This window comes from Trichosurus vulpecula, chromosome 2, assembly GCF_011100635.1.
Source record: "Trichosurus vulpecula isolate mTriVul1 chromosome 2, mTriVul1.pri, whole genome shotgun sequence".
Taxonomy (NCBI): Eukaryota; Metazoa; Chordata; class Mammalia; order Diprotodontia; family Phalangeridae; genus Trichosurus; species Trichosurus vulpecula.
This window is the reverse complement of record NC_050574.1, coordinates 39,611,803-39,639,351: the sequence shown is the minus strand read 5'-3', so window position 1 is coordinate 39,639,351 and position 27,549 is coordinate 39,611,803. Positions and strand designations below refer to the sequence as shown.

Genomic DNA, 27,549 nt, shown 5'->3' with positions numbered 1-27,549 from the left:
TAAGAGGTGAAGGGGGGGGAGATCAATAGGGGGTAGGGAGAGAAGGGACTGAGGGAATGGATAGCCCAGGAATGGAGCTGACCTGGTTACTCTACTCAGACAAGGCAATCAGAGTTTGTCCCCCAGAAAAGACCAACAGATCTGTACAACCTACTTGACCAAGCAGCCTTTGAAACCCCAAGGATGCATCAGGGTCTATTAGACCCTAACAAAATATACTAGTCCAGACCCTATTCACTCATGCTCGTCCAGACCTCTTTGAAACATGCTAATCGGACTGGATCAAAAGAGACCAGTCCAGACTCCATCAAAGCTCCACAGATCTCTCAAATCCCATCCCGAATTCACCAATCCAGATGCTATCAACATGCTAAATTAGACCCCACCAAGACACACCAACTCAGAGCCCACCAAAAAAATACATCAATGCAGACACATAGAAGCAAGCACATAGAGAGGGCTTGGGGTGGGAAAGGAGAAGGGATCTGCTGAATTTCCTGCAAATCCCACCCCCCCAAACAAAAGTGGTTTTTCTTTGAGATGAGCAGACTCTGGAATCTGAATGGAGACAATCCTTTTTCAGACATAGCTGCTCCCCTCCACCCCTATTCCTGCACCCCGACGACGGAGCCAAGTCCTGTCTTTCCCTCATCCTCCATAACCAAAACTCAACAACCGTTTCTCTGGGGAGGTAGCCCTGTCCTTCTCAGGGTCTTATGGGGTCTCTTGGGCCCCTGTAAAAAGGAGAGTAAAGTTGGGATTTGTGTTAGGGAGTCCATTCCATTCAGGTACTTCCAAGGAAGTGAGCCTGGAAGAAAACAAGGACTCCCCACCCCCACCATCCTAACAGCTCAGGAAAGACCCTTCACCCATGCATGATGCCATAGATAGGAGCCCCACCAGGCTTCGAGGAAAAGACCCCCCCCATAAGAACACAAGAAGTCCAAGGAGACAGACTCCAAGGAGACAGACCTGGATCACCCTCAGGAAGTTGCCTCCTGCCTCTTTTTTAGGGCTCCAAGTTCCAGAGCTTAGGATCATAGGATTTAAAGCCAGGAGTAACCTTAGAGATTCATCTGGGCCAAACCCCTCATTTTACAGATGAAGAAACTGAGGCCCAGAAGGGTTAAGTGATTTTCCCAAGGTCACACAGCTAGTAAGTGGCAGGTCCTTTGACTTCAAATCCAGTACCCTTTCCTCAAAACTAGGTAGTTCACCTTGACCTATTGGACTTGAGGCTTCCCCAGTGCCACAACCCCTTCCCTACTTCCCCATTAAACCAACTTGGCCATGTTATAAAATGAACCCCCAGTGACCCCAGTTGAGTAGGGGAGTGTGAGGGTCAGGAAACAGCTAGGAATGGGGGGTGGACAGGAACCTCAACCTCCACTGCAACCCAGGTCATGCCATGCCAACCAGGAGCCTATCCCATCCCCTCAAAGCTCTCTCATTCCTGATTGGAGATGCAGCTGGGCTGGGATTGAGTGGGTTGAAGTAAGAAGGTGCAACATCTCCCCTCCCATTTTACCTCTGAAAACAAAAACTGACCAACCAACCAAAAAAAATCCCTTATTAAAAAAAAAAATAAGAAAAATAAAAGGAGGGAAAGAAAGAGAAAAATAATGCCGTGTTTTCTATTAAAATCAACAAAATATATACAGATATCACACAGACTGGGGCCCCCAGTCTCCCAGCTGCCCTGGAGGAGTTGGGGGTCCAGCTAAGCACAGGGAAATGTGTCAAACTGGTGGGAGGAGCGTGGGGAGCACCTCCTATCCCCAACTCCAATCCAGCCACTCCAAGGTGGGGTGGATTTAAGCGAGCCCCTTGCCCGACACCCGAACCAAACCAGGATGGGGAAAGAGGGACGGCGTCAGGGGGTAGGGGGGAGATGGGTGGGGAGGGTTGGGAGCCATTGCTCCCCGCCCCCTTTTATCCCACTTTTTGGGGGTTCGTGGCACGGACCCCCTGCTCATAGGTGACCCTCTGGCTTATGAGATACTGTGCGGCCTGCGTGGCTGCAGGGCTGCCTGTAATGGTCACCCGCCGGTTCCGCGTGCCAGGTAAAAACTCCCCCTTCTTAGAGATCTGGATGCGGGCACCTGTCAGCTCCTGGTACTCTACCAGCGTCTTCCCCCCCTTGCCCAGAATGGCACCCACGAGGTTCTCTGGCACCGCAATTTCCACCAGCTCCTTGGCGCTCTCTGCCGCCAGCTTCTCGGCTGCCAGGAACCCCCCGGCTCCTGCCCCGCCACCCCCACCACCCCCACCCCCTGCTGCTCCCAGGTAGCCATTGGCAGCTGCTGCCAAGGCAAAGGAGCCCAGTGCCCCAGGGGGTGGTGGGGGCGGGGGTGGGGCCGCACCAGCAGCTGGCCCGGCAGCAGCCTCACCCGCATAGGAGGCTAGTAGGTTGGCGGCAGCAGCAGCAGCTGGATTTGCCCCAGCTGCCACAGCCGCGAGGACCCCTGAGGCCGCGGCTGAGCCGAGGCCCAGGCCCAGTGAGTTGGCACTGTAGCCATAGCTGGCCAGTGTGTTGAGGGCCGTACTGATGGCCAGCAGGTCAGTCCCTGAAAAGGCTGGCAGGGCAGCAGGAAAGGCACCCACACCCGCCAGGCCAGCTGGGCCAAGGAGGCCAGAGGCAGCGGCGGCGGCAGAGGCTGCAGCAGCGGCTGCTGGGAGGACATCAGCCGGGCTGGCGTAGGGGGAGCCCGTGGGGTTGGAGTTGGCCACAGGCCCCGCCACATTGGCATAGCTGATGTTCAGGCAGCTGCTGCTCTGCGGGTCCTCCTGCACCTTCTGGACGATGGCGGCCACAGCCTTGTGCACCTGCTCGGGCTCCCCGCTCACCGTCACCACGCGCTCCTGCAGGTTGATGCCCTCTGGCTTCTGAGACAGCTGGACCCAAGCGCCTGACTGCTCCATGACTGCCTTCACCGTTGCACCCCCTTTGCCAATGATCAGGCCGGCTGTGCTGTTGGGGACTATCAGCTTAGCCTGAGAGTGGGGGAAGAGGAGCAGACCGGGGTTAAGGAATCGGAGGGACGATAAAGCCACACCTCTTAGACTCAAAAAAAAAAAAAAACAAAAACCCAGGGACTTTAAAACTGTGAAAGAGAATGTTGGAGCCGCAAGGCCTCTGAGAACATAGGTAGAGGGGCCTTAAATACCATCTAGTCTTTCCCCTCCACCAGTTTTACAGCTGGAGAAACTGATGCCTAGCTGGAGAAAAGATTTGCCCAAGGTCACCTAGAAAGGTAAGGGCAGAACCAAGCCCAGGATCTAGTTCTCCTGATTCCTAGCCCAGGGCTTTTCCCACTAAGAAGGCTAAGCAATGACCATTTTCTCTCCACCACGTTCGGACAGCTGACTCTTGCTCTAAGGATGATCTCAAAGCCCCTACAAATCGTTTCTTCTGGGGAAGGGAAAGGAAGTACAGTGGGGAAGTGATGAAGAAGGATAAATCCTTCCTCTCCTGGGGCTTTCTCCCGGGTCCTGATTAATCCAATAGGAAGGAGGGTTCAGCACCAGGGACAGAGCCCACCAGTCCAGCACTACCTCTCACTTTCTTCTCCTCAATCTGTGTCTGCACTGCTCATTTTGTGGAAGGGAGTGGCCAATTTAACTCTTGGACCTGAGCATTTAAACACAGACAAACTGAGCCTTGGTGACTGTCCATAGACACCACAAACCCTCAAGGGATGGGGACAAGTCAGGTGTGGAGGGGTGACTGTGGGTGCCTCTCTTGCTTCTCCTGCTAGCCCTGGGTTGGCAGCCAACATCCCTTCCCTCCTTCCTTCTGTCCCTCCTCCCCTCTCCCCTGGCCCGCCTCCCTGCAGCGGGAGCTAGTTGACAGTTGTTGTGGCAACCAGCTGGGCTCCCGAAGAGGTGGGGCCATGAGGAAAGAGGGAAGAAGGATGCTCTGCCCCTCCCAACAGCTTCCCTTGTTGCCATGGTGATGGGGGAAGGGCATCTCATTGGCCCCTATCCCTCCCTCCTTCCTTTTCCTCCTCCAATATAATCCTTCCTTCTTCAAGATGGCTGACATTCTCTCCCCTCCATCCCCTCCCCCTTCCATGGAAAGCGTGGAAAGGGGTAGAATTGTAAAGGGGAAGAAGGGGCGGGGTGATAGTGGGGAGGAGGTGAAGGGGAGGTGCCTTGGGGCCTCTCTTCCTATGTGGAGAGGAAGTGGGAGGCAGGTGGTCCAGGGGGACAATGGGATGAGGTGGAGGGAAGAGGAAGGGAGATGGGAGATGGGGGAGGGGCTGAAGGCAGAGGGGCCCAGAGCCTACAGGGACCTGAACAAATCCCTTCTCTGTGGTCCCTCAGTGGCATTGTGCCAGGCTGGTCTTCTCCTGGATGCCTTCCCAGATTGACCACCCAGTCCCACCCCCAGTCCTTCAGGAGAGGGAGCCTGACCTGTCTCAGATTCAGAATTTCATGAGGGCAGGGCCATATCTTCCCTTCCATCCCCAGAGGAATCAGTTGTGGGGCCCAATTTTTACCTGCTTGGCCCTGTCAGGGTTCATAGTGGTCTGTGGCTGCAGGATGCTAGCCACTTCAGGCTTGGCCATTGCCTGTGGGATTTCTCGAACCTTCTCGGCGATGAAGCTGTGGACAGCATTCAGGGCCTCTGCAGTCCCCTGCACCAGGCACACCCTCTCTGTGGTCCCTGAGGCCCAGCAAGGGTTAGGGAGGGAGGAGGAGTAGAGAGATAAATGTATCAACACCTTTTCCTCCTACCTCCAGGCAATCCTGAGACATCTTGGGTGCTTTGAGATCTTGAGCTAGAACTGCAATGAAGGGGAGATACCTGGTTCTCTATCACACCCCACCCCCCAATTCACCAAGGTTTTTTATTTCTTTTGGAAGTCTCCCTCACCCTGCCCCAATGGATGAGGGGGAGGGGATGATGAAAGGTCTAAGTGTTTGGAGATCATGGGAGGAGGGGGCCTCTATGGCTAGCTCCTTCGATGATTCCTGGCTCCCCTGGTTGCCTGGGTAACACTGCCCCCTCCTTCCCTCCTGGTGGCTGAGGCTGGTTGCCCGAGCAACTGGAACCCCCTTATCGCCAGAGCTGGACTGAGGAAGGGGAAGGAGGGCCGTTGCTGTGGCAACCCCTTAAAGCAGCAGCGTACCACCAGACTGAGAAGCTTTGGCTCGAGTGGGGAAAGGCTAGGCTTTGTTTGGGGGGGGATGGAGATGGTGAGTTGAGTAGAGGGGAATTTGGCCTCAGAGTATAGGATTTAAATAAGAGACGAGGGAAAACAGAGAAGATGAGTTAGGGACAAAGTGTGGGGTATCCTGGGGAGGGGGTGTGACTCCTCCAAGTAAGAATGGCCCTTGAGTTCCACTTTTGGGTGGGACCTAGACAGAGATACACATATAAAACCTAGAGGGAGATAGTATCTCTGACAGAAACTAAAGTAGAGACAGAAAGAGGCAAAGACACTGAGATGGAGAGAAAGCGAGAAGTACAGAGTCCTTGCCTGTCCAGGCAGCACAGTGACTGGCTGTCTGTGTCTTGGGGACAAGGCAGGGCCAGACCCTGTCACTGACCTGTCTTGGGGAGGCCCTGTTTCTGGGGAAGAGGAGGCAGTGTTGGTTCTGTGTATCATGCCACTGGGTGTCTAGGTGTCCTGGTCAGGATGTTCCTGGATGTGTTTCTCCCCCAACCCCTCCAGTGCTGGGGCCTGTGTCCCTCCCCCAGAACAATAGCAGGGTCTGAGCCAAGCGTGAGTCAGGGCTGAGCCTGCCTGCCCCAGGCCTGGCGGGTTGCAAAGGGCGTAAATAGGAAAGGGTGTGGGGCGGGCCTCAGGCCCTGTGGGAACCAGGGAAGCTTGGGAGGGGTGTGGAGGGGTACAGTGGCTCATCTGGGTGACCTCTGAAGTCCTTTCCAGCTCCTACAGTCTTACTAGCCCTGGCCTCAAAGTCAGGAAGACCTAGAGGCAGATAGACAGACAACACACACACACACACACACACACACACACACACACACACACACATATACAGACACACACACATACACACACACACACATACACACACACACACACACACACACACACACACACACACACACATACAAACACGGAAGGAAACCATGAAAGAGAGACAGGGACAGAAGAAAATACAGAAAAGTAGCTGGTGTGTTTGAAAATGTCCAAGACTGAAGGCACGATGCTTGGAGTCTGGTCTCAGCTCTGACCCTGACTCCTTGTGATTTTGCAAAAGTCCTCTTCTCTGGGCTTTGGTTTCCTCAGAGTAAAAAGAGCAATGGATCCCAGGTCAGAGTCCCAGAAGTCCAACCCTAGGTCTGCTGGCCACTATCAGTGTGACCTTAGTCAAGTCCCTTCCCCTCTCTGGCTCTCAATTTCCTCCTCCATAAAATGAGGTGTTTGGGCCAGATGGGCTGTTGTCCCTTTTAGCTTGAGGCTTTATTCATTTTATTCATCAACACCTGTGGATGTGTGTGATTGTGTGGCCCATGAGGTGGGAATGGGGACGTTCCCACATGAAGAATGGGGACACGCCCCATAAAGAGGCATATTCCATGTTCTGGTAGGGAAGGGCAGGAAGGGTCGAGGGAGGTTAGTTCCTTGTGGTGTGTCCAAGTAGGGAGAAGGCTATATGTTGTGTGTCTTAGGGGGATAGAGGATAGATAGGTTACCTGTGCTAGGGAGCTCTGGGGGCTACATGCAGGGAACCCTATGTCTCATGATGTAAGGAATTCCATGAGCTATGTGCATTCAGAGAATTCTGTGTTTTTACTGGCATTAATAATGATAATAAAACTAATAACCACCATTACTCACATTTATATGCTACCATCAGGGTCATATGTAAATGCCTTCCTCCTAAAAGTACTATGGTATATAGGGTGTATTTGTATGTGATAGAAATGTGTGCATGTATGTATATGTAAGTATATACTCACAGTGTTATATGTATACATATATAATGGTACTAATGTGCATATATCTATAGATTTCTATCTATCTATCCTGTCTCTCTCCTCTCCTCTCTGTGTCTCTGTTTCTCTCTCTGTGTCTCTGTCTCTGTCCCTCTCTGTCTGTCTCTGTCTCTGTGTCTCTGTCTCTGTCTCTCTGTCTCTCTCTCTCTCTCTCTCATATTTTGGGATAAGGACTTGGCCTAGGGTTTCATCAATATAGGGAACTTCCAGGTGAGGAATGTCCTCCTCCCCATTCCAGTTGAAGCCTACTCTGTAGTTTAGACTCCTAGTGTTACCTTAAGAATGGGCAGGTTGGGTAATCTGCCCAGGGTTCCAGGCCCAGGACATAGGTGTCAGAAGCCAGGTCTTCCTGGATCCAAGCCTGGTTCTCTATCTGCTGTGGGGTCCTCCCTCACCATGTGTCAATACCATTGTCTCCAGTTCAGACATAAGGAAACAGGCTCAGAGAGAGAAGGGTCTTGCCCCAGTTGGTCAGCTGGTCAGCATCAAGAGCTAGGATTCCTGACTCATCTATAGGGGCCGTAGATTTGCAGCTGAAGGAGCACTCAGACCTCTTCTTGTCCATCCTCCTCACTTGACCAGAAAGGAAAGGGCAGGATAATACTATCTGTCTCATTTTGGGTTTGGGGGGGTTTGTTTTTTGAGGCAATCAGGGTTAAGTGATTTGCCCAGGGTCACACAGCTAGTGAGTGTCTGAAGCTGGATTTGAACTCAGGTCCTCCTGACTCCAGGACCAGTGTTCTATCCACTGCACCACCTAGGTGCCCCCTACCAACTCATTTTGGAGCAACCTGGACAATTAAAACTAATGTGACCAGCACATTCCTGCTCTTTAGCATATAATAATCATAAAAGCAAATGTTTATAATTGTACCTTAAGACTTGCAAAGCATGTTACGTTCACATACATACATGCTTATATACACACACATGCTATTTCATATTATAATATAGCATATGTAGCACATAGCATAATATATACTCTGCATATGTATATTTAATATATGTGTATGTAATTGTATGTATATAAAGCCTCACAGCAGGCCTGTGAGGTAGGTCTATTATTATCCCCATTTTACCAGACTCTCTTGGATAGTAAGTGTCTGAGGCAGGATTTGAACTCAGATCTTCCCAACTCTAATCTAGTACTCTCTGCACTACTCTCAGATGAGGAAACCAAGGCTTAGCCAAGTGAAATGTAGCTAATGGCCAAGGTAGGATTCAAACCCAGATTCTCTGACTCCCAATCCAGTGATCTTTCCTGTATACTTTGCTGATCTAGGGTAGAGGGTGGCATCTCAGGTCCCTTACAGAACTGAATGTCTTTCCACCAGCCCTGATTTATGGAGACAGGAAGCCATTCCAGTTAGTCTCCTGATGATTCCAAAACCTCCAAGGTGTTTGTGGGGCTGGTGCTCTGGCTTCTCCCTAGGAATATGGGTGGTCAGGGATCCAGTTAATGGGAAAGGAGATAGTTCTGAACCTCTTTAACCCAAACCATTCCCCACTCTGACTCTGGCTAAATAGTTCAGATAGGTGGGACAGGATCTGAGATTATGAGAGTGGCTACATCCTCACTTCCTACCTTCAGTTCCCCCTTCTGCTGTTTGACATACATACACAAAATCCTATCTTAGGAATTAGGGCTTCTGGGAGGGGATAAAACCAGCCAAGGAAGTCTGAGGTGGTGTCTTCTTCTGGGACCCAGAGCTATGGGACTGGAAGATGCAAAATGTAGCAAGATATTCACAGTACAGAGGTGGGGACTAATGAAGGAGAAACAACAGTGATGATGGGAGAGTGTGGACAGAGCCAGCTTGAGTTATGGCATATGTGTGGGACAGATCCATTCAGATAGATGGTGGAGTGGCAGAAGAGGTGGGGGAGAGATGAATGGAAGAGAGAAAGAGGGGTTGAGGGAGGGCAAAGAATCTGACTTCCAGAATGTGGTGAAAGTGGGAGTGAGAGCACAAGAGAAAGATAAAAGGAAGAAGAGATCGAGTGAATGAGGTATATATAGGGGGAGAACTAGAGATTCCAGTGGGGGAAGATAGGAAGAAAATGGGGAGGGGGGTTGAGAGAAGGGAGAACAAGATGGAAAATAACAGGGATTCCTTGGATAGATTCCAGAGTGGTCCATGAATTTGTTTTTAAAAACATCTTTGTAACGCTTTCAATATAATTGGCTACCTTCGTAATCTACATACGTTATTTTACACATTTAGGAACATTCTGCAAAAGATTCCATAGGCTTTACCAGGCTGCCCAAGGGGCCCCTGTCAAAGAAATAGATCCTGGAGAACAGGACCAATGGGATTCTAGATTTTAAGCTGGAAGACACCTCAGAGGCTATATGGTCCAAATGCTTGATTTTAGAGATGAGGAAAATGAGGCCCAGGAAGCTAGTTGACTTACCCAAGGTCTTATAGCTAGTACACGAGGGAAGCAGAATGGAAGGAGAGCCACACTGAGAAAGAGATGGAGATGGAGACATGTGAGTATTGGTGGGGGGCAGCAAAAGCAAGAGATGAGGGAGGATATGGAGACAGAGATAGGGGAGCAACACGCTGAGATGAGTGAGAGGCAGATAAGAGAAAAGGAAAAATAGAGTGAGAAAAATGTGAAGAGAATTAAGGAGAAAGGATCCCCCAGGATGGGAGACCTTTCAGCATGACTGGGGGAACAGCCTGGTTCATCCCCCCCTTACTTCTGGGCTCCCCCAGGGGGGCAGGTGCAGGGTCAAGGCCTGACCCAGCTGCTGCCCCCATGCAAATGAACTCATGAATATGCAGCAGCTTCATTGTCCTGGGAGGAGGGGGGAGGGGTCCTCTGGCCCCATCTGCTTCCCTCTCTCCCCAGGGTGGGGTAGGGGTGCGGGGGTGGGGGCAGGAGCACCTGTCCCTTTAAGGAACAGCCCACTGGGGCACAGGAGTGGGGGTGGGGTTCTCACCGGGGTAGAAGTCCTTGGATTTTGAGAGCTTGATGGTGGCCCCTGTCTCCTTCTGCAGCTGCACGATGGTTTGGCCACCTTTGCCAATGATGGAGCCCGCAGCATAGCTGGGGATGAGCACCTTTAGGAAATATTCACCCTCCTCTGGAGCAGGTGGGTGGGAGTGGGGAGATGGGGCTCAGTCATGGGTTTTTTCAAGTCCCTATTCCCCATCCCTATGGGACATGGCTCCCCAAGGGCCCAGCCTCCCCCATGGGCCCCAAGGATCTGCCTCCCTCAAGTCCCCCATTCTAACCTGGTCCCAATGGAAAATGACCTCCGTCCTTCACTCCAAGGGACAGGCTTCCCATAGGTCCCCACTAGGACCCAGTTCTCACAAAGACCCACAGGATGTGTCCCCCTCTCCTCCAGTCCTAACACAGGGCATAGTTCCTCACAGTGCCCCAACCCTCTAAGATCCCATCTCTCCACCCTCTCTTCATGATCTAACCCCCCACAGCCTCCCAATTCCTCTAGGATGCCATTCCCCCAAGGGTCTAGGCCCCATCTCCTCACCCCAGGATCCAGCTTTTCTATGACAGCTTTATCCCTCCAACTCTATGAAACCTGTTCCCCACCTGTCACAAAGCCCCATAGACCACAATTCTTCCTAGTGTCCCAAATATGGGCATATTAACATTGTATATATCTTGAACCCAATATCTGGGAGCAAGTAGTTTCTCCCACCACAGTAGAATGTAAGCTCCTTGAAGGCAAGCATTTTTTCTCTTTCGCATTTGTGTTTCTAGGGCCTGGCATATAGCAGGGCTTTATTTCTTAAATACTTATTGACTGATTCATTCCCCAGTGGCTGCCTGCTCCATGCACTCAAACCCCCAAATCCCAACTTGGGCCCTGGAGGAAGCAAATTTGGGCCATAGAGAAGGCTTGGGCCTTGGATGGAGTAGGGCTCTACTGGGAGCTTCCTGGGGCTGGGGCAAGTGAGGTGCCAGGCTGAAGGCTTGCCCCAGGGAGGCTCTTGCCAAGCCTCTTAAACTCACCAACCTTAGTCGATTAAGTCAATTAAACAATTAGCCCCTGGGGCCCCTCCTCCTCTCCCCACTCCTCTGAGGTCCTAAGACTGTCCAAGATTGTCTTGGAGTCTAGAGCCTTTAGATTCCATGATACTTAACTTAGGAAATTCTATTTTCTCCCCAGGCCGACTTCGCCTGGTGAGTCCCCTGCCAACCTATCATCACCTCTTACCTCCCCCAATGGGAATCCTTATTTCAGACTTGACCAGTTGAAGGCTGGGGGACAGGAGAGGGCTATTTTGGTCCCCTTGGTAGGAAGTATTGGGGACTGGGTTTGGGGGATTTTTTGTTTCCCACCTATTAGGAAGTTCTCCTCGTTCTACCCTCCCTTGCTCTTGTTGCAACGTCCTAATCTCCCACCTACAGGGGCTTCCTTTCAGTTTTCCCTCTCTCTCTAGGTGGGTGTCCTTAGTTTCCCCAAAGGCCCCATTTCTTCCCCTCTTCCTTTCCTCATAGCTCTCAAGGAAGCTCAAGGATATGAAAAGAACCCTTGAATTCTAGATTTGGTTCCTTTCTTTCTGTAGGACCTTGATCAAATGCTTCAGTTTCCCTCTCTGATTAATGTGGGGGTTGATCTCTGGTCCATTTCAACTCTGATATCCTGGGGTTCCATGACCCTCAACCAGTGCTACCTCCCCCTCCCCTGTTGCTAGTTCTGCCCCACCACCTAATTCCTAATTCCTACTGCCTGATTCCATAGATGTCTACCTAAGGTGCTGAGAGAGGGAAGGAAGAGAACTTCATCTAACATACTACACCTGAGATAAGAGTCCAGGTGAACTTGCCTCTTCCTTTGGGGTTTGGGAAGTCCAACCTCACCCCCAGGGATTCTTCAAGGGGCCACCACCATCTCCCCTCTCTCCAACCTAAATGGTGTCCCTTCTCCAAGATTCTTCTCTAGGACCCCCTTTCCTCAGTGCCAAGGGCTAGAGTCTAGACCCACCCAGGTTCTGTTTCTTCCTAAGTCCTGCATCCCTTCCATGCACTGGGTGGTCTGTTTTTTTCCTGTGGTCAGGCACTGGGTTCCATGTCCTTGCTCCCACCTGGGGAAGAACAGTCCCCAAGAGTGAGGGGGCTCTTAAGAAAGCTCTGGGGCAGCAACTAACTTTCCCCCCTGGAAAAGGTGACTGAATCCTTAGGATATAGATATAAATAGGGGCACAGTTGGCCAGTCCAGTCAGGTTAAGAAGGGGGTAAGTATTATTATCAAATCATTAAACCATGACTTCTTAGAGTCACAGAATCCAAATCTTAAAATCTTGGAATCTTAGTACTCTAAAGTTGGGATGTCCCTTCCAACTCCTTCAGTTTACAAATAGTGAAACTGAGGTTTAGAGGGGGAAGGGACTTACCCAAGATCACACAGTGTGTGAATCAGGGATTCAAGCCACATTTCCCGATTTCCAGGCTAGGGTTTTTCCTTTCTGAAGAAAAAGAAAGGGAATAGGGGTGAGGGGGCAAGGAAAAAGAGCTATCTCACCCACTTCCCTGGGGGTTCCTTCTCACAGTTGGGAGACTGATCAGTTGGGTCCCAGTTCCCATTCCCACTTCTCCTGGGTCCCAGGCAAAATGAGCGGAGAATGAGAATTGGGCAGAAGGAAGAAGGGAGGGAGTTATCCCACACAGCCCTGAGCCAGGCTGGGAGCAGGAAGAACCACAGGAAATCCCCTCCCCCTCCCCCAAACTTCCCTTTCCTCTCATCCTCTGTTGTAGAAACTGGAAGGAGAGGAAGACTGGGGAAAGGGGTGTGTGGTGTAGGGCTCCCTAGGTTCTCAGACTTGGTATGTCCCCTCTTTCTGAACTGGGAAGGCTTTGCCTATTTTGAGACTCACTGTGTCACCTTGAACAAGCCCCTTCTCCTTTCTGGGTCTCAGTTCCCTCATCTGCAGAATGAAGGAGTAGGGCTGGATGGTCTCTAAGGTCTCTTTTGGCCCTGACATATTCTAACACCTCTGACATTCCGTGACTGAAGGATTTACAGCTGGGGAAAGAAGGCATATCTGGTCCTTATTTATTGTAAGGTCTCTTCTAGCTGGGAAAGGGGTTAGAGCCCTCCTTGAGAAGGTTGTGGGGATGGGGTGAAAGGTCTTCTCCCTCTCCACCACTGTGGTCCCAGTACCCAGCCCTGACCTGGGGGCTGAGGAACCCCAAATCAGAAGAAGGCGAGTTCTTGGTGAAGGTGACCCAGGGGAAGAGCCCAGGGATCTCCTGCACCTAAGGCTGAGAACTAGAAGCCGAATCTGGGGGGGGTCCCCTGGACACAGTAGCTTCTTCAGGTGACACTGAATCTCCCTGCCCCTTCCTAATGGGGGACAATAATTCTCCTCCATCATAGTCACATATCCAGCTCCTGTTACACCTACACAGCCTCCTGTGTCACATACAAGCCCCCACACACCTGTCAGTCTCCCTCATCAGTCACACTCTTCCATCTCTCCTCTCCTCTCCTCTCCTCTCCTCTCCTCTCCTCTCCTCTCCTCTCCTCTCCTCTCCTCTCTTCTCCTCTCCCTCCTCTCTCTCTCTCTCTCTCTCTCTCTCTCTCTCTCTCTCTGTCACACACACACACAACCACACCCCCATTGCCTAATCACCTGCATACCCTCTCTCAGGTCACCCACCTCCCCTGCTACACACAATTTTCCCTCCCCCATCAGTGAACACCCTCTAGTGTCGCACAGTTATACACACCTGTCAGTCACACTCAACACAGTCACACTGCCTCTCATGTCACACACACACAACCACACCCCCATCACCCAGTCACTAGCTCCCATATCACACATATACACAATTGCTCAGTCCCCTCGTCTGGGAGTTGCACCCTCCCGGAGTAGAGACCCCGTTGCTTTTGCTCATTTCTCTCCCTCCCCTTGCTAGTCACGGAGAACCCCACTGGGAGACCCTCCCTGTTCAAGATGCACCCCCTCCCCTTCCCGCACATGCACACACAGGCCCAGACACCACGGACAGATCCTTCTATGAATAGCTTCTACAGATTAGGAGAGAATATGGAACCAAGAGCCGGAAAGACATACCCACAAATGCAGGCCGGGGTGGGAGGGGTGCTGGTGGTAGAGACCCGAGCACACCCATCCAAGGGCAGTCAAACACCCTCCCCTCCATCAAGGACACACAATCACACCCACCCACCCATCCTACCAAGGACACACGCACACACATACACACACCCAAGACACACTAAATGGATGGCTTGGGATAGAGAGCTGAGCACACAATCACACACACACCATCACAGCTTCACACAGATGCCCCCTCCCCCCTCACACCAGGTCCATTTCCACCACCACCCCTTCTCATTCTCCTACATCAACCCTCAGACAAAGCACCCGGGAGGTGGGGAACACTAGAACACCCCCCCTTCCGTGATTGTGGAATTCTCTCTTTTCCCCCGCCCCCACCGCTCCCCCTTTGTGCCTGGAGGGGGGAGGGGAGACCCCATTATTGGGGCCATACAGGAGGGGGGGCCGGGGGGGCCCGGGCACCTGCAGGAAAGGCTCCAGGGTCAGAGGATTTGGACAATTGGGGGGATGCTGAAGGAGAATTGGGGATGCTTGAGGGGGGGCAGCTGCACCACTTCTCACCTCCCGTGTTGCTGCGTTTGGTGCTGACGACCTCGGGGGGCGTCTCCAGGGGCCGCTTGCGGGAGTCCGGGGCCTCGGACTCCATGGAGGGGCCGTGAGATGCGGGCGGTGGCTGCTGCGGTGGCGGTGGCGGCTGCTGCTGTGGGGCCGGAGCGGAGAACAGGCCGTGCGCCGCCGCGCCGGCGGCCATCATCTTCATGGTGGGGGAGGGGGGGAGGGATGGGAGGGGGATTGGGGGGAGGGGGAGAGACAGGGGAGGGGGAAGGAGGAGGGAGACGGGAGACCAGAGAGAAGAGGGGTGATGAAGGGGAGGAAGAGAGCTGTGAGGATGGAGTAGGGTTCGGGTAACTTGGAGACCAGAAGAGGAAGGCTGGAGTGGACACCAAGGGAGATGGAAAGGGAAAGGAGTGGAGGACCCTTTAGGAGGAGAGGGCGGATAAGGGAATAGAGGGAAGGCTGGGACGGGAGACTTGAGGGGGACGGAAAGAGGGATGGGGAAGGTAAGTCTGAAGCCGGCAGGCCGGAGTAGTCACTAGAAGCAAAGCTGAGAGGGGGCTGCAGTGGAAAATGAGGGGATAACAGGAGAGGTGAGAGGGGGATGGAGGGGGAGGTCAGAGGGGGAAGATGAGAAAAGGATACAGAAGGAGAGGAACAGAGGAGGCGGGGGACCCCAGAGATGCGGGGGAAGGCTGGAGGCCGGAGGGACCCGGAGACCAGGGGGGACCGTCCGAGGGGTCCGCCGGAGAGGGAGCCTGCAGAGGACCGGGCAGGGTCGGGCGGGAGGTAGGGAGAAGGGGCTGTCGGGGCTGTCTCGGAGCCAAGCCAGGCCGGGAAAGGAGCTCCGGGGCGGGGGGGGGCCGGGCCCCCGGCCCCCAAGGGCAGCTCCGGGAGGAGGCCAAGCCCCCGCCGCCTCCGCTGAGGGACTCCGGAGAGCTGGTGGGGGGCCTCTGGCCGGGATGGGAGGGCGGCCGGGCCGCTAGCTGGGGCCTCGGGGGCGGCGAGCACGGGCGACGGCGGCGGTGGCGGCGGCGGCAGTAGCAGCGGCTCCTCCCGGGCAGAGCATCCTTTTCGCTCCCCCCTCCCTCCCTTCTCCCCGGCTCAGCACCCGAGGCCACGCCCCGCGCGCTCCCATTGGCTCAGCTGCCTCCGGGGCCCCGCCCTTTCACATGGTCCTGCCCCTTCTGGGGAGGGAGTGGGGGGCCGGCAGCTGGCTCCGCTGCACCCCAGCAGCATCTCCCTCCTACTCTGGCCCGGGAAGGCAAAGCATCCTTCTCTTAGCTTCTGCCCTGGGCACTCCACCCAACCTCCTTGACCCAAATGTCAGGGACCTTGTCCCCTTCTGATTCCCCAGGAACCTTCCTTGCCCTGTCGGTCCCTCAAAGCTCACTGTAGCCAAGTTCTTCTGTGTGACCTCGGGCTCTCCTAGCGCCAGGTTCAGCTCGCCCCCTCCGGCCCCCGACAATTACTGGCTCTGAAGCCCCTAGCACATTTCTTGCCATGCACACCCCCCAATCTGCAGCGGATCGTGGCCCCAACGGGTCTCCTTGGAACCTCTCCTTAGCCGAGGCTCCCAAGGCTCACACCCTGGGAAGGTTTGCCTCACATCTAACCTCAGTACTGAGTCAGCGAGCTGTGGGCTCCAATTCCGCCCTAGATGTTTGTTAGCCTGGCGACCCGGAGCAAGTCACTTAACCCATCTCAGCCTCTAAAATGGGGATAATCATAACATAGGATTCTCGTGGGGATCACGAGATGATGAATGTAAAATGGTTTGCGAATCTTAAAGTCATTTGTAAATGTGAACTAGGAAGACCTGAGTTTAAATTCAGTCTCAGACACTAGATGTGTGATCCTAGTCAAGTCACTCTGCCTCAGTTTCCTTATTTGTAAACTGGGGATAATAATAGCGCCTACGTCACAATGTTGCAGTGAGGATTAAATGGGATAGAAAAGTGCTTTCGAACTTTAAAGCTTCACATCAGTTAGTTGTTCCTGTCTTTATCATTATCATTATTCCTATCACAACTTCAGCCTCATTAGTGACGACAACAATAATGGCTTCCATTTCTGTAGTGATTTAGAGACTGTGTTTAGTAAGCAGACAGAGAGCTGGCCTCAGAGCCAGAAGACATAGGCTTCGAATCCCACCTCAGTTACACACTGGCTGTGTGGCCCTGAGCAGGTTGGTGACTTAAGACTCTAAATTGCAGGGAAAGTGCCGGCCTTCCTTGGTAGACAGTTTCTTTTTTTTTTAATTCTTTTTTTTAATTATTATTATTTATTTTTAGTTTACAACAGACGGTTCTACATAATTTTGAGTTCCAGATTTTCTACCCTCCCTCTCCCCTCCTTCCCCAAGACGGCATGGAATCTCATATAACTACCACGAATAACTTCGCATTGAATTAATTTATACACTAGTCAAGTTGCAGAGAAGAATTATGACCAAAGAGTTTCTTTATACTGGAGTTTCCCAGGCAAGTGGCCCCTTTGGGCAGTTGGGTGAAGCCTATAGACCTGTCTTCAGAATAATATCTTTAAGAGCATAAATTAAAATACATAAGATTGATCAGGAATGGTTTTTTAAAAGAGGTTCCCTGAATTCAGGTTAAGAACCCCTGCTTAGTGCTTAAATCCATCAACAAGTGTTTGAGTGCCTTGGATGTACCACATATCCAAAATCCAAGCTGTCCCTGCCTTCAAGGATCTTATATCATGAAGATGACATTGATTGCCCTGAAGGACAGTTGCAAAGCCCTCCCCATCCCCTTAGCTGTCAGTTCTCTCTCCTGTCTCAAATTATGCCCCAATTTCCCTTTAGAATGTAAGCTCTGGTTGCCCAGGGGTTGTCTTCTGGCTTTGTCTCCATATCCCAGAGTCAGGTACAATGTCTCATGCATACAGTGGGTGCTGAATAAAGGCTTGCTGGATTAGCTTGGAGCAATAAATGGATCAAAAAGCAAACCAGCATTTATTAAGTGCTTACTAGGCACCGTGTTAAGCCATGAAGCCCAGACAAAAACAGTCCAAGGGGCTACACTCCAATAGCAAAGATGACTCATACATCCATCTCAAGGTATATGAAAGATGTATACAGAGCAGGTGGATGGGCTACAAGGGGAAGCTATCAGCAGCTAGGCAGAGGAGGGAAACTGTGAAAGACTGTCTGTAGAAAGTGGAGCTGGAGATGAGCCTCAGAGGAAGCCAAGGATTCTAAGAGGGGTAGATGAGGAAGGAATGCCTTCCAGATACGAGGGACAACCAGGATAAAGGCTGGGAAAGGGGAGATGGAGCATGGCTGTCAGGAAGAGCAACGAGGTCAGGATGGCTAAACCATAGAGTATGAGGAAGGGATCAATAGAGAAGATGGAAGTTGACTAGTTTTGGATTCAGATGATCTGGAATAGAGTCCCAACTACCCTACTTCCTGACTGTGAACTCTGGCAATTCACTTCATCTGTCTTTGCCCAAGTTTTCTCATCTATAAAGTAGGGGTCAAATTGTAAGAGTCTTTAAATTCCATACAGAGGAATCGGATGCCACTTCCCCACCCAAGAACTATTAATGTGTCTGTATTGCCTCTAGGATCAAATGTAAATACAAATTTCAGCATTTGGTTCCAGCCAATCTCTTTCAGACACTTTCCTTTACTCCCCCATCAGTCATAATTATAAATTATAAAAAAGTCATTAATAATAAACACAGTTCAGTCAAACTGGTCTATTTGCTGTTCTCTGACCTTGACATCACATCTCCTGCCTTTCTACAGGCCTGGAATTCACTTCCTCTTTTAAATCCTTTGCTTCCTTCTAGACTTAGCTCAGATTCTCAGTCCTTCTGGAAATTTTCCCTATCTTCATTAGTAAGTGTAAGATTAGCAGCAAGATCATTTCTAAATGACTTTGTTCTTACTTCTCTGTTTATACCTTTTGTCTGCCAGTAGACTGTGAGCTTCTAAAGGGCAAGACCTTGGTTTTTACCTTTGTTCTTATATACTCAGTGCCTAGCAAAATACCTTGTGAGCAGTAGATTTGATAAATGCTTGTTAGGTGAGATTTAATTCAATGGCGATATAAGGATATTTAGGACTCACAAAGAACTTTACAAATGAGGTTGTCTTTTAAATGTCAGAGCAATTCTGTGAGGTAAGAGCTCCATATTTATTATCTACCCATTTTACAGAAGCGAGAACTGAGGCACTGAGTAGCTAAGTGACCCTCTCAAGGTCACACAACTAGTAACAATCAAGGTTCCTCCTTGCTACTAAATCCAGTACTTTTTCTTTATACCTTGATCTTTTGGGGGGTTGCAAGCATATACCCTCACAACTACACAAGGCAGGTATCATTACTATATTTTTCAAATGAGGAAATTGAGGTAAAGACTAATGAACGAATTTGCCAGATGTCACAGTCAGGAGGTAGTGTAGCTGGGACTCTATTCCAGGTGATTTTCCCATGATATAATAATCATAATAGGTTATCCCCTTAGGATCATGTAGGAAGACATCTGGACCCAGAACATCAAGGTGATTACAGGTTAACTTCTCCAATTTTACAGATGGGGAAATTGAGACTTGCTGGGACTTCTGCAAAGTTTCATTGGAAGCAGTAGAACCACAGACTATCAGAGCTGGAAAAGAATTTAAAGATCATCATGTCCAACTCCCCTCATTTCACAGATGGGGAAACTGAGTCCCAGAGAGGGTGAACAATTTCCTTAACATCACACAGTGAGTTAGACTGATAGGAGATCTTCTGACCCCCAGCTCCCAGAATCTTCAGTTTAAAGCAGCCTTCATTTCAAACGTTTCATGTGTATGACCCGTAGTAATTAATAATGATAATGCTAGTAGCATGAGAAAATAATCATATCAGTGATGATTATGCATCACAATTCTATGGTGCTTCTGAAGTTTTAAAACACAATGTTTTCTCCCAACAACCCTTTAAAGTGGACAGTACAAATATAGTGATTCCTTTTTTTTATTAATCCCTATTTTATTTATCCCCCTCTCAAAGGAGGAAAATGACTTGCTCAAGACCACACATCCATTTGCTGTCTGAACCAGGATTTCAGGCCAGGTCTCGCCTGACTCCAGGTCCATTGAACCTCATTTTTCCATCTCTTCAGACAGAGTACCCCTTGTGCTGTCTGGCTAAGGACAATGAGGGGGTCATCAATGAGGGTGAGAAGGTATATGAAAGAGTTTCTTACTTGGAAACGTCTCTGCTTCGAAAAGGACGTCTCTCCAGCCCTCATCACCTCCTCCTTTTGGGAGCTGCTGGGGCTAGAGATGCTAGTGTGGTGGGGAGTTCCCTGTGGAAACCTTCATCTGGGAGGGCAAGATAGCCCTGCCCTTTGGGAGCCCTAAGTCTGAGGGCAAAACAGAGCTCATCCCTCACCTCTCTGCATCCCCAGAATGGAGGATGGGGCCAGGAGCAGATGGTCCCCGGGCTGGGGCAGTCAGGGTGGCTGCTCCATCTGTCCCCTACTCCCCCCCATTGTCCCCAGAGCCACCATCCCCTCCCTCTGACTGGGGAGGAATGGGGGTGGGGATGGTCCCACATCTGCCTCCTTTTCTCCCCTGCCAGGAGGGACCACAGAAGCTGGTTGTCCCGGCAACAGGGAAGAGGGGACAAGGATGGAAGAAGGCATGGCCAAACAGAGAAATTCACCAAAATCACATACCTAACACATGGACCCACAGAGGAACAGTCACCCAGATGTAGAAATACGAGGGATCAGTCTCCATGAATACACTCCATAGACATAGGCAACCCTGTGCACATGCTTGTGGCTTCACCAGAACATAGGGTCACACACCAAACGGGAGACACAAAGAGTCACAAACCACCCTCCCCCCACCGTGTAACGTAAGTATACATTAGCATGCAGCCACAATGCAGACGGCATCACGCTCAGCACACAAGCCACACAAACGACCCACAACCACAACCACACACACAGGAAGACATTCGCAGAAACAACCACATACAACGACCCATGGTGACGCAAACATACATGAAGAAGCACAGGGGTCCCAAGGAGGATGCGCAATATATACATCCTCAAAAGCACATGCACATACACACACACACACATACACACCTCCTCTCAGATATTTTTAAACCTCTCTCTACTACCATGACAACGTCCCCAAGCCCATCACCATGGCAACGCATCGTCAGCTTTTCAGGCTCTGGGTCCTGGGGGACTGACTAGGCCCCCCAACTCGGCCTCGAAGAGGGGGGCAGTCATTGGCCAATCCTGCCCCCTATAGCACCAACCCACCCTCTTGCATGAAACCACAAGGAAGGGAGGGGGCTGCGGATATGGACACCTGGGTCCTCCCTTCTGTTTTCACAATCCTCCAGGGGTTTCTCTGTTCCACTCTCCCCTCTCCCTCGATTAAGCCCACCCATATGGATCACTGCAGGGGGTGGGGATAGTGGGGGCAAAGCTTCAACTGGGGGAGGTCACTTCATCCAGCCCATGTCTGGGGGCTATCCTGGTGCCAATCTGAAATCAGGCAAGGGGAAAGGGAAGAGATAGGCTTTAATTCCTTCGTTCCATTTTGTCCCTTGAAGAAGGAACAGCGGTGGGAGGTAGCCCCCAGAACCTCTTCTGGGGCTCCAGGCAATATTAAAATCATAGAACTGAATTAATTCAGTTCAATAAATATTTACTAAGTGCCCAATAAAGGCGAGGCTAAGCACTGAGAAAGGAGACACAACAATATTCTTGCCTTATGGAGCATAAAGTCGTTGGGATAAAGCACCAACACAGATAGCTGTCAAGTGTCAAGGATCTTTCCCATGGTGTGAGAAGCCCTTCCCCTGTAGGGAGCCACCCTTCTGCTGCAATAGGGTAGTTAAGTCTTAGAGTCAATCAAGCAAGCAATGAATCACTTGACAAGCAGATTTATTTGGTAAGTCTTTCCTATGTGCTGGGCACAGTTCAGGGTCCTGGGTAAGCAAGCACCAAGGTGAAAAAGGCCCTGCCCTCAAGAGTTTACAATCTACAGGGGAGACTGCATGTGCATATACAGGTATATGGAAGGTATATAAGCCAGGTCATATGGGGGAAGGGAGGACGCACTCGCACCTGCGGGTGGGGGTTGGGGTAGGGCACGAGGGACCCTCAGGTAGAAGGTGCTGCTTTCGCTGAGTCTTGAAGGATAACAGGGATTCAGGAGGCAGAAGTGGGGAGGGAGGGCATCCCAGCCCGGGAGACAGCCAGGTCATACAGTAACACAAGGCATCTTGTATGATGAGCAGTGACAAGGACAATATACAATGTGAATGCTGCTAGGTGGCGCCATAGAGAGCCGGGTCTGGAGTCGGGAAGCCTCATCTCCCTGAGTTCAAATCTGGCCTCAGGCACTTACTGTCTGTGTGACCCTGGGCAAGTCACTTAACTGTTTGCCTCAATTTATCCATCTATAAAATGAGCTGGAGAATGAAATGGCAAACCACTCCAGTATCCTAATCTAAGAAAGCCCTAAGTGGAGTCACGAAGAGTCGGACACGACTGAAATCGACTGAACAACAGTACAGTATGAAAGGGAAGACATTCATAATAAAGACAAAAAGAGAATTTGGGGCCTCTGCATAACAGGCAGAGAGATTTCTATTTGATCCTAGCAGTGAGAGGGAGTTTATTGAGTTAAGTGGGTGACCTAGAGAGACCCTACACTTAAGAAAAATCACTGACAGCTCTGTCGAGGATAGCCTAGCAATTTAAATAGCTTGGAGAGTCGCTTCAGGCTCAGAGAGGTTGTAGGATTTGGTCAGGGTCACACAGCAAGCATCAGGGTCTGAAGTTGAGCTCAGATCTTCCTGACTCCAAGATCTCCATACTGTCCATCCACGATGATCACTATAATACAGTAAGACAGGATAAGCGTATCAGAGAGGTTAGAATAAAGTGTCCTATGGGGTCTGGCTCTGTGGGGGAGTTTGATGTCAACTGGAAAGTTAGGGAAGGATTCTGGAGGGTGGAGGAATTTGAGATTTAGAGCTGCAGATAGGAATTGTGTGGTATGTGGGCAAAAATCTGTTGGCATGGGTCAGGGGAGATGTCTAAGGTGTGAGCATTCCTGTGTGTGGTTGAGGCAGGCTGGAGACAGAGTTAACTCATGGGAGTTAAGGAGGCTGATGAAGAGGAAGGCAGGGGCTGGGGTCAAGAAGACTCTGAACCAGGACTGAACTTATCGGGGAGGAGGAAGGGACCTGGAGGTCCAGAGAGGTCAGCCACAAAGGTCTATACTGGATGGAATGAACTGTAAAAGAGAGATGGCTATTGAGTGATGGTCCCAGAGGGAAGGTCTAGATGTGGCTGGGAGGAGCTCTTGGCTCTGTGTGCTGAGAATTTCAAGAGGAAATAAAGAAACAAGCAGCCTTGGAGAGAGTCCCACTGATTCAATCAATAAGCATTTATTAAACACATACTGTGTATGAAATGGGCAGCTGGTGGGTAGAGTCCTGGGCCTGGACTCATCTTTCTGAGTTTAAATCCGGCCTCAGACACTTATTAGCTGTGGTGACCTTGAGCAAGTCACTTAACACTGTTTGCCTCAGTTTCCTCATCTGTAAATGAGCTGGAGAAGGAAACGGCAAACCATTCTAGTGTCTTTTCTAAGGAAACCCAAAATGGAGTCACAGAGAGTTGACTGAACAACAACAGTCACCTCAGCTGGGCCCTCCCTGCTGCAAGGAGATCCTTCTATACCTCCTTTATCACCTCCCTATCTCACTGTCCACAACTGCTCTCCTAACCCTTCACATCCCTCTTCAAACCTCTCATAACTCCTCCTCCCTCCACCTTCTAGGCTGAAAACTTCATATTTAACTGAAAACATGGAGACCACTCACCTGGAGCTCTGAATCCTTCCTTCCTCCTCATCTTACATCATCTAGATGCTTCCTTCCACAAGCTTCTGCCTCACTCCTGTCTCACAAAATTGTGAACCTTCTTCTGGCCAAGGCTAGTTCTTTCTACCTGCACAAGTGACCCCATCCTTTCTTCTCCAGCAGACAGTCCCCTCTGTCTCCCCTACTTTCTCACTAATCTTCAATCTCTCTTTGTCTATTGGCAGGGTCTTCCATGTCTCCATCCTCAAAAAACCTTCCCTTGTTCCCTCGCTTCCTACTGGCATCCTACATCTCCTTTGCCCTGGGTGGCTGAACTCCCTGTGAAGGCCGTCCATTTGCTTTGCCCTCGATCTCTTCTGGCATCTCTCAATTGAAACTGCCCTCTCCAAATTTCCAGGTCCAATGGCTTTTTCTCAAACCTCATCCCTCCTTACTTCTCTACACGCTCTGACACTGTTGGTCAGGCTCTCCTCCTTGATCCTGTCTTCTCTCTAGGTTCCAAGGACACAGTTCTGTCCACGTTCTCTCTCTCTAGGTTCACAGGACATGGTTCTGTCCACGTTCTCCTCCAACCTCTTCCTGTTCCTTCTCAGTATTCTTTGCTGGATCTTCATCCAGACCACGGCCATTTACTGTGGGCCTCCATCCCTCTAGCCTATTTCACTTGGTGATCCCATTGGCTCCCATAGATTCAACTACCATCTCTATCTAATTCTTTTTTTTTTTTTGGTTCTATGCTGATCCTCAAAACCACTTATGCAGCCTTCACCTCCCTGCTGAACTCCAGTCCTGCATCTCCAGTGGTCTATATGCATCTGGAAATGGAAGTCCTTTAGATCTCTTGAACTGGACATGTCCAAAACTGAACTCCTCTCCCTCCCCCTGCAACCTTCCCCACTTTCTCCTTTTACTGTTGAGGGTACTCCTCCAAGTCACCAGGCTCACAACCTAGGCATCAACCTGGACTCCTCATTCTCTCTCAACCAAGCTGCCCCCATGTCCAGGGGCCTTTGTGACATTTCTTCCATACGCTCCTATCACCATCCGCCCCACACCCTGCCTGTGGATCACTGTAGTAGCTGCTGGTGGGTCTGCCTGCCACAAGGCTCTCCCCACTCCAGTCCAAACCTCCATTCAGCTGTCAAAGCTGGAATTTTCCATGTAACTCCCTTACTCAGCCGCTCTCAATTACTTCCTGGGATCAAACACAAAATACCCTTTGCCGTTTAAAGCCCTTCACAGCCTGGCCCCCTCTTACCTTTCCAGTCTTCTTATAACTTAACCCACAAGTACTTGGAGATCCAGAAATATTGGTCTTTTTGCTGTTTTTTCCTCACACATGACACGCCCATCTCTCATCTCTGGGCATTTTCCCTGGCTGTCCCCCATGCCTGGAATGCCCTCCCCCCTCATCTCCATCCCCCCGCTTCCCAGGTTTCCTTCAAGTCCCTGCTAAAATCCCTACCTTCTGTGGGAAGCCTTTCCTGACCCCCCTTAATGCCAGTGCCTTCTCTCTGTTGATTATTTCAATTTAGCTGTATATTTGCTTGTTTGTATATAATTATTTGCATACTTTCTGCCCCAATAGACTGTGAGCTTCTTGAGGGCGGGGACTGTCTTTTGCCTTTTCTTTCTTTCTTTCTTTCTTTTTCTTTCTTTCTTTCTTTCTTTCTTTCTTTCTTTCTTTCTTTCTTTCTTTCTTTCTTCTCTCTCTCTCTCTCTCTCTCTCTCTCTCTCTCTCTCTCTCTCTCTCTCTCTCTCTCTCTCTCTTTCCCACAACTTAGCGAAGTGCCTGGCACTTACTAAATGTTTCTAGACTGAGTTACTGATTGCCAGGCAATGTGTTGGATGATTGTTGTTGTTTAGTTGTGCCTGACTCTCATGACGCCATTTGGAGTTTTCTTGGTAGAGACACTGGAGTGGTTTGCCGTTTCCTTCTCCAGCTCATTTTACAGATGAGGCAAACTGAGGCAAACAGGGTTCAGTGACTTGCTCAACTAGTGTCTGAGGCTGGATTTGAACTCAGGTCTTCATGACTCCAGGCCCAGCCCTCTATCCATTTCACCACCTAGCTGTCCCCAGATTTACCCCTTCAGACCCCATGAATTCCTTACAATCCAAGAGAGGAAAGTTTTCAGAGTATAGTAGAAAGGGAGGACAGGGTGGATCGTGATCAGAGGGGTGTAGGGGATCGGCTAGAGCTTGAGTTGACCATGGGGTGAGGGGTCTGGTGACCAGAGAAGGATCCTCCCAGTTAGTCCCACCAATCCTGGGCACTCCTGTCGGTGTCTCTGGGACAGGCCGGTGCCAGGGGGCTTCTGTGGAGGTGCCTCAGTGCTCAGGGAGGCAGCCCAGAGCCAGCGGAGGTGGCGGGCAGGCTCTCCACTGGCACTGGAATGGATGCTCTCTGCCCCCCAAGCATGCTGACCTCTAGGGCACGGCCCCAGAAGCTAGTTGCTATTTTCACTTGTGGCAGATCTTCTACTGGAGGCACGCTGTCAGTGGGGCATTTTCCAGGATGGGAAGGCTAGACAAATTTGCAACTGGTACCCTTGGAGGGGTAGCCACGTGGGAAAGGGGAGGGAATAAGCATTTATTTAGTGCCTACTGTGTGCCAGGCACTATGCTAAGCACTTTGCTCCTCACAACAACCCTGGAGGTGGGTGCTAGTACTATTATTATCATGCCCATTTTACAGATGAGGAAACAGAGGCCGGTAGAGGCGGAGTGCCATGCCCCAGGTCACACAGAGAGTGGCTGAAGCTGGCTTTGACGACTCCAGGCCCAGCTAGCTAAAGCCAAGAAGGTGGGAGAGGGCACTGTCTGTAGAGCTGGCCGGGAGTCTGCAGATGGTGGAGGACCTGGGACTTGAGAAGCGGTACTGAGAACTCCAGAGGCCGTGAGATCGTGAGCGGAGGAGCTCGAGACCTGCAGGGGGGCGGGGGAGGGGAAGGCACCTCGGACACCACGGAGTGGCAGAACCCCTTTGTTTTCCAGCAGAGGAAACCGAAGCTCAAAGGGGAGAGGGGGCTCCCCACAGGCCATGCGATCACTACAGGCACAATCAGGATCCAAGCTTGTTTCCCTTTTCATAACAGAAAGCTGCTCGACCAGCTCTGGGCAGGACTCAAGAGCAGCCTAGAACCTCATCTATTGGATCGTGGTCAGAGAGGAATGGGGAGTGGGAGGAGGCTCACTATCCCCAGACTAGCGGATGGAGCTCCAGGAGACACAGAAGAGAATCACAAGGCTTTAAACCGACAGCAAAAGATGCCTTTACTAGTCATGGCTGGGATGTGTCAACACCTTTCTCTGACCGAATTGAAGGAAGCAATGTAATTGGCTGAACAGACAAATTAGCCACACCCCCTGAGGGCTTTAAATTTGGTAAGCCCCAGAAAAAGGGGCGGGGGAGAGGGAGGGAGAGATAGAGACAGAGAGAGAGAGAGGGAGGGAGAGGGGGGGGGAGAGACATACACAGAGACAGAGAGACACAAAGAGACAGAGGCACACAGAGAGACAGACACATCGACACAGAGAGACGGAGAAAGGGACACACAAAGACAGAGAGACACAGAAACACAGAGATAGAGAGAGATAAGAGAGAGACAAAGAGAAAGAGAGATGAAGAGAGATGGAGAGAGAGAGAGTTTTAGACAGAGAGTGAGACAGAGACAGCAAGACAGAGAGAAACAGAGACAGAGAGACACAGAAAGACAGAGACAGAAGGACAGAGACAGAGAGGGATGGAGAGAGACAGAGTAAGAGACAAAGAGAGACAGAGAAACACAGACACAGAGGCAGAAAGAGACAGACTGAGAGAGAAACAGAGAGACAGAGACAGTGATGGAGAGAGACAGAGACAAACTTGCAGGGGGAGAGGAAGGGTGCTTTCTCTCTCTCTCTCTCTCTCTCTCTCTCTCTCTCTCTCTCCTCTCTCTCCCTTGTTTTCTGTCTCTATCTCCCTCCCTGCTTCTTCTCTCTCTCCTTCTCTCTCTTCTCTTCTCTTTCTCTCTCTCCTCTATCTCTTCTCTTCCTCTCTTCTCTCTCTGTCTCTGTCTCTCTCTGTCTCTCT

General features: G+C 50.8%; 1 protein-coding gene across 1 annotated transcript; it reads right to left on the bottom strand.

Annotated features, from left to right (window-relative positions):
- Window positions 1–1,875: 1,875 nt before the first annotated feature.
- On the bottom strand, window positions 1,876–14,704 carry NOVA2 (NOVA alternative splicing regulator 2). The gene is made up of 4 exons (XM_036745523.1): window positions 14,599–14,704; window positions 9,924–10,067; window positions 4,503–4,669; window positions 1,876–2,994 (listed from the first exon to the last, which is right to left on the bottom strand). Exons 1-4 carry the CDS (start codon window positions 14,681–14,683, stop codon window positions 1,933–1,935), a joined length of 1,458 nt encoding a protein of 485 aa, XP_036601418.1. The 5' UTR covers window positions 14,684–14,704; the 3' UTR covers window positions 1,876–1,932.
- Window positions 14,705–27,549: the final 12,845 nt, after the last annotated feature.

What these genes read in the sequence shown, in the direction of transcription:
- NOVA2 (XM_036745523.1), bottom strand. Translation starts at nt 14,683, where the DNA reads ATGGAGTCCGAGGCCCCGGACTCCCGCAAGCGGCCCCTGGAGACGCCC. An exon ending in CAAACGCAGCAACACGGGAG is followed by an intron (nt 10,068 to 14,598) that starts GTGAGAAGTGGT and finishes CACCTGCTCCAG; the next exon opens with AGGAGGGTGAATATTTCCTA. An exon ending in ACCCTGACAGGGCCAAGCAG is followed by an intron (nt 2,995 to 4,502) that starts GTAAAAATTGGG and finishes CCCCACTCTCAG; the next exon opens with GCTAAGCTGATAGTCCCCAA.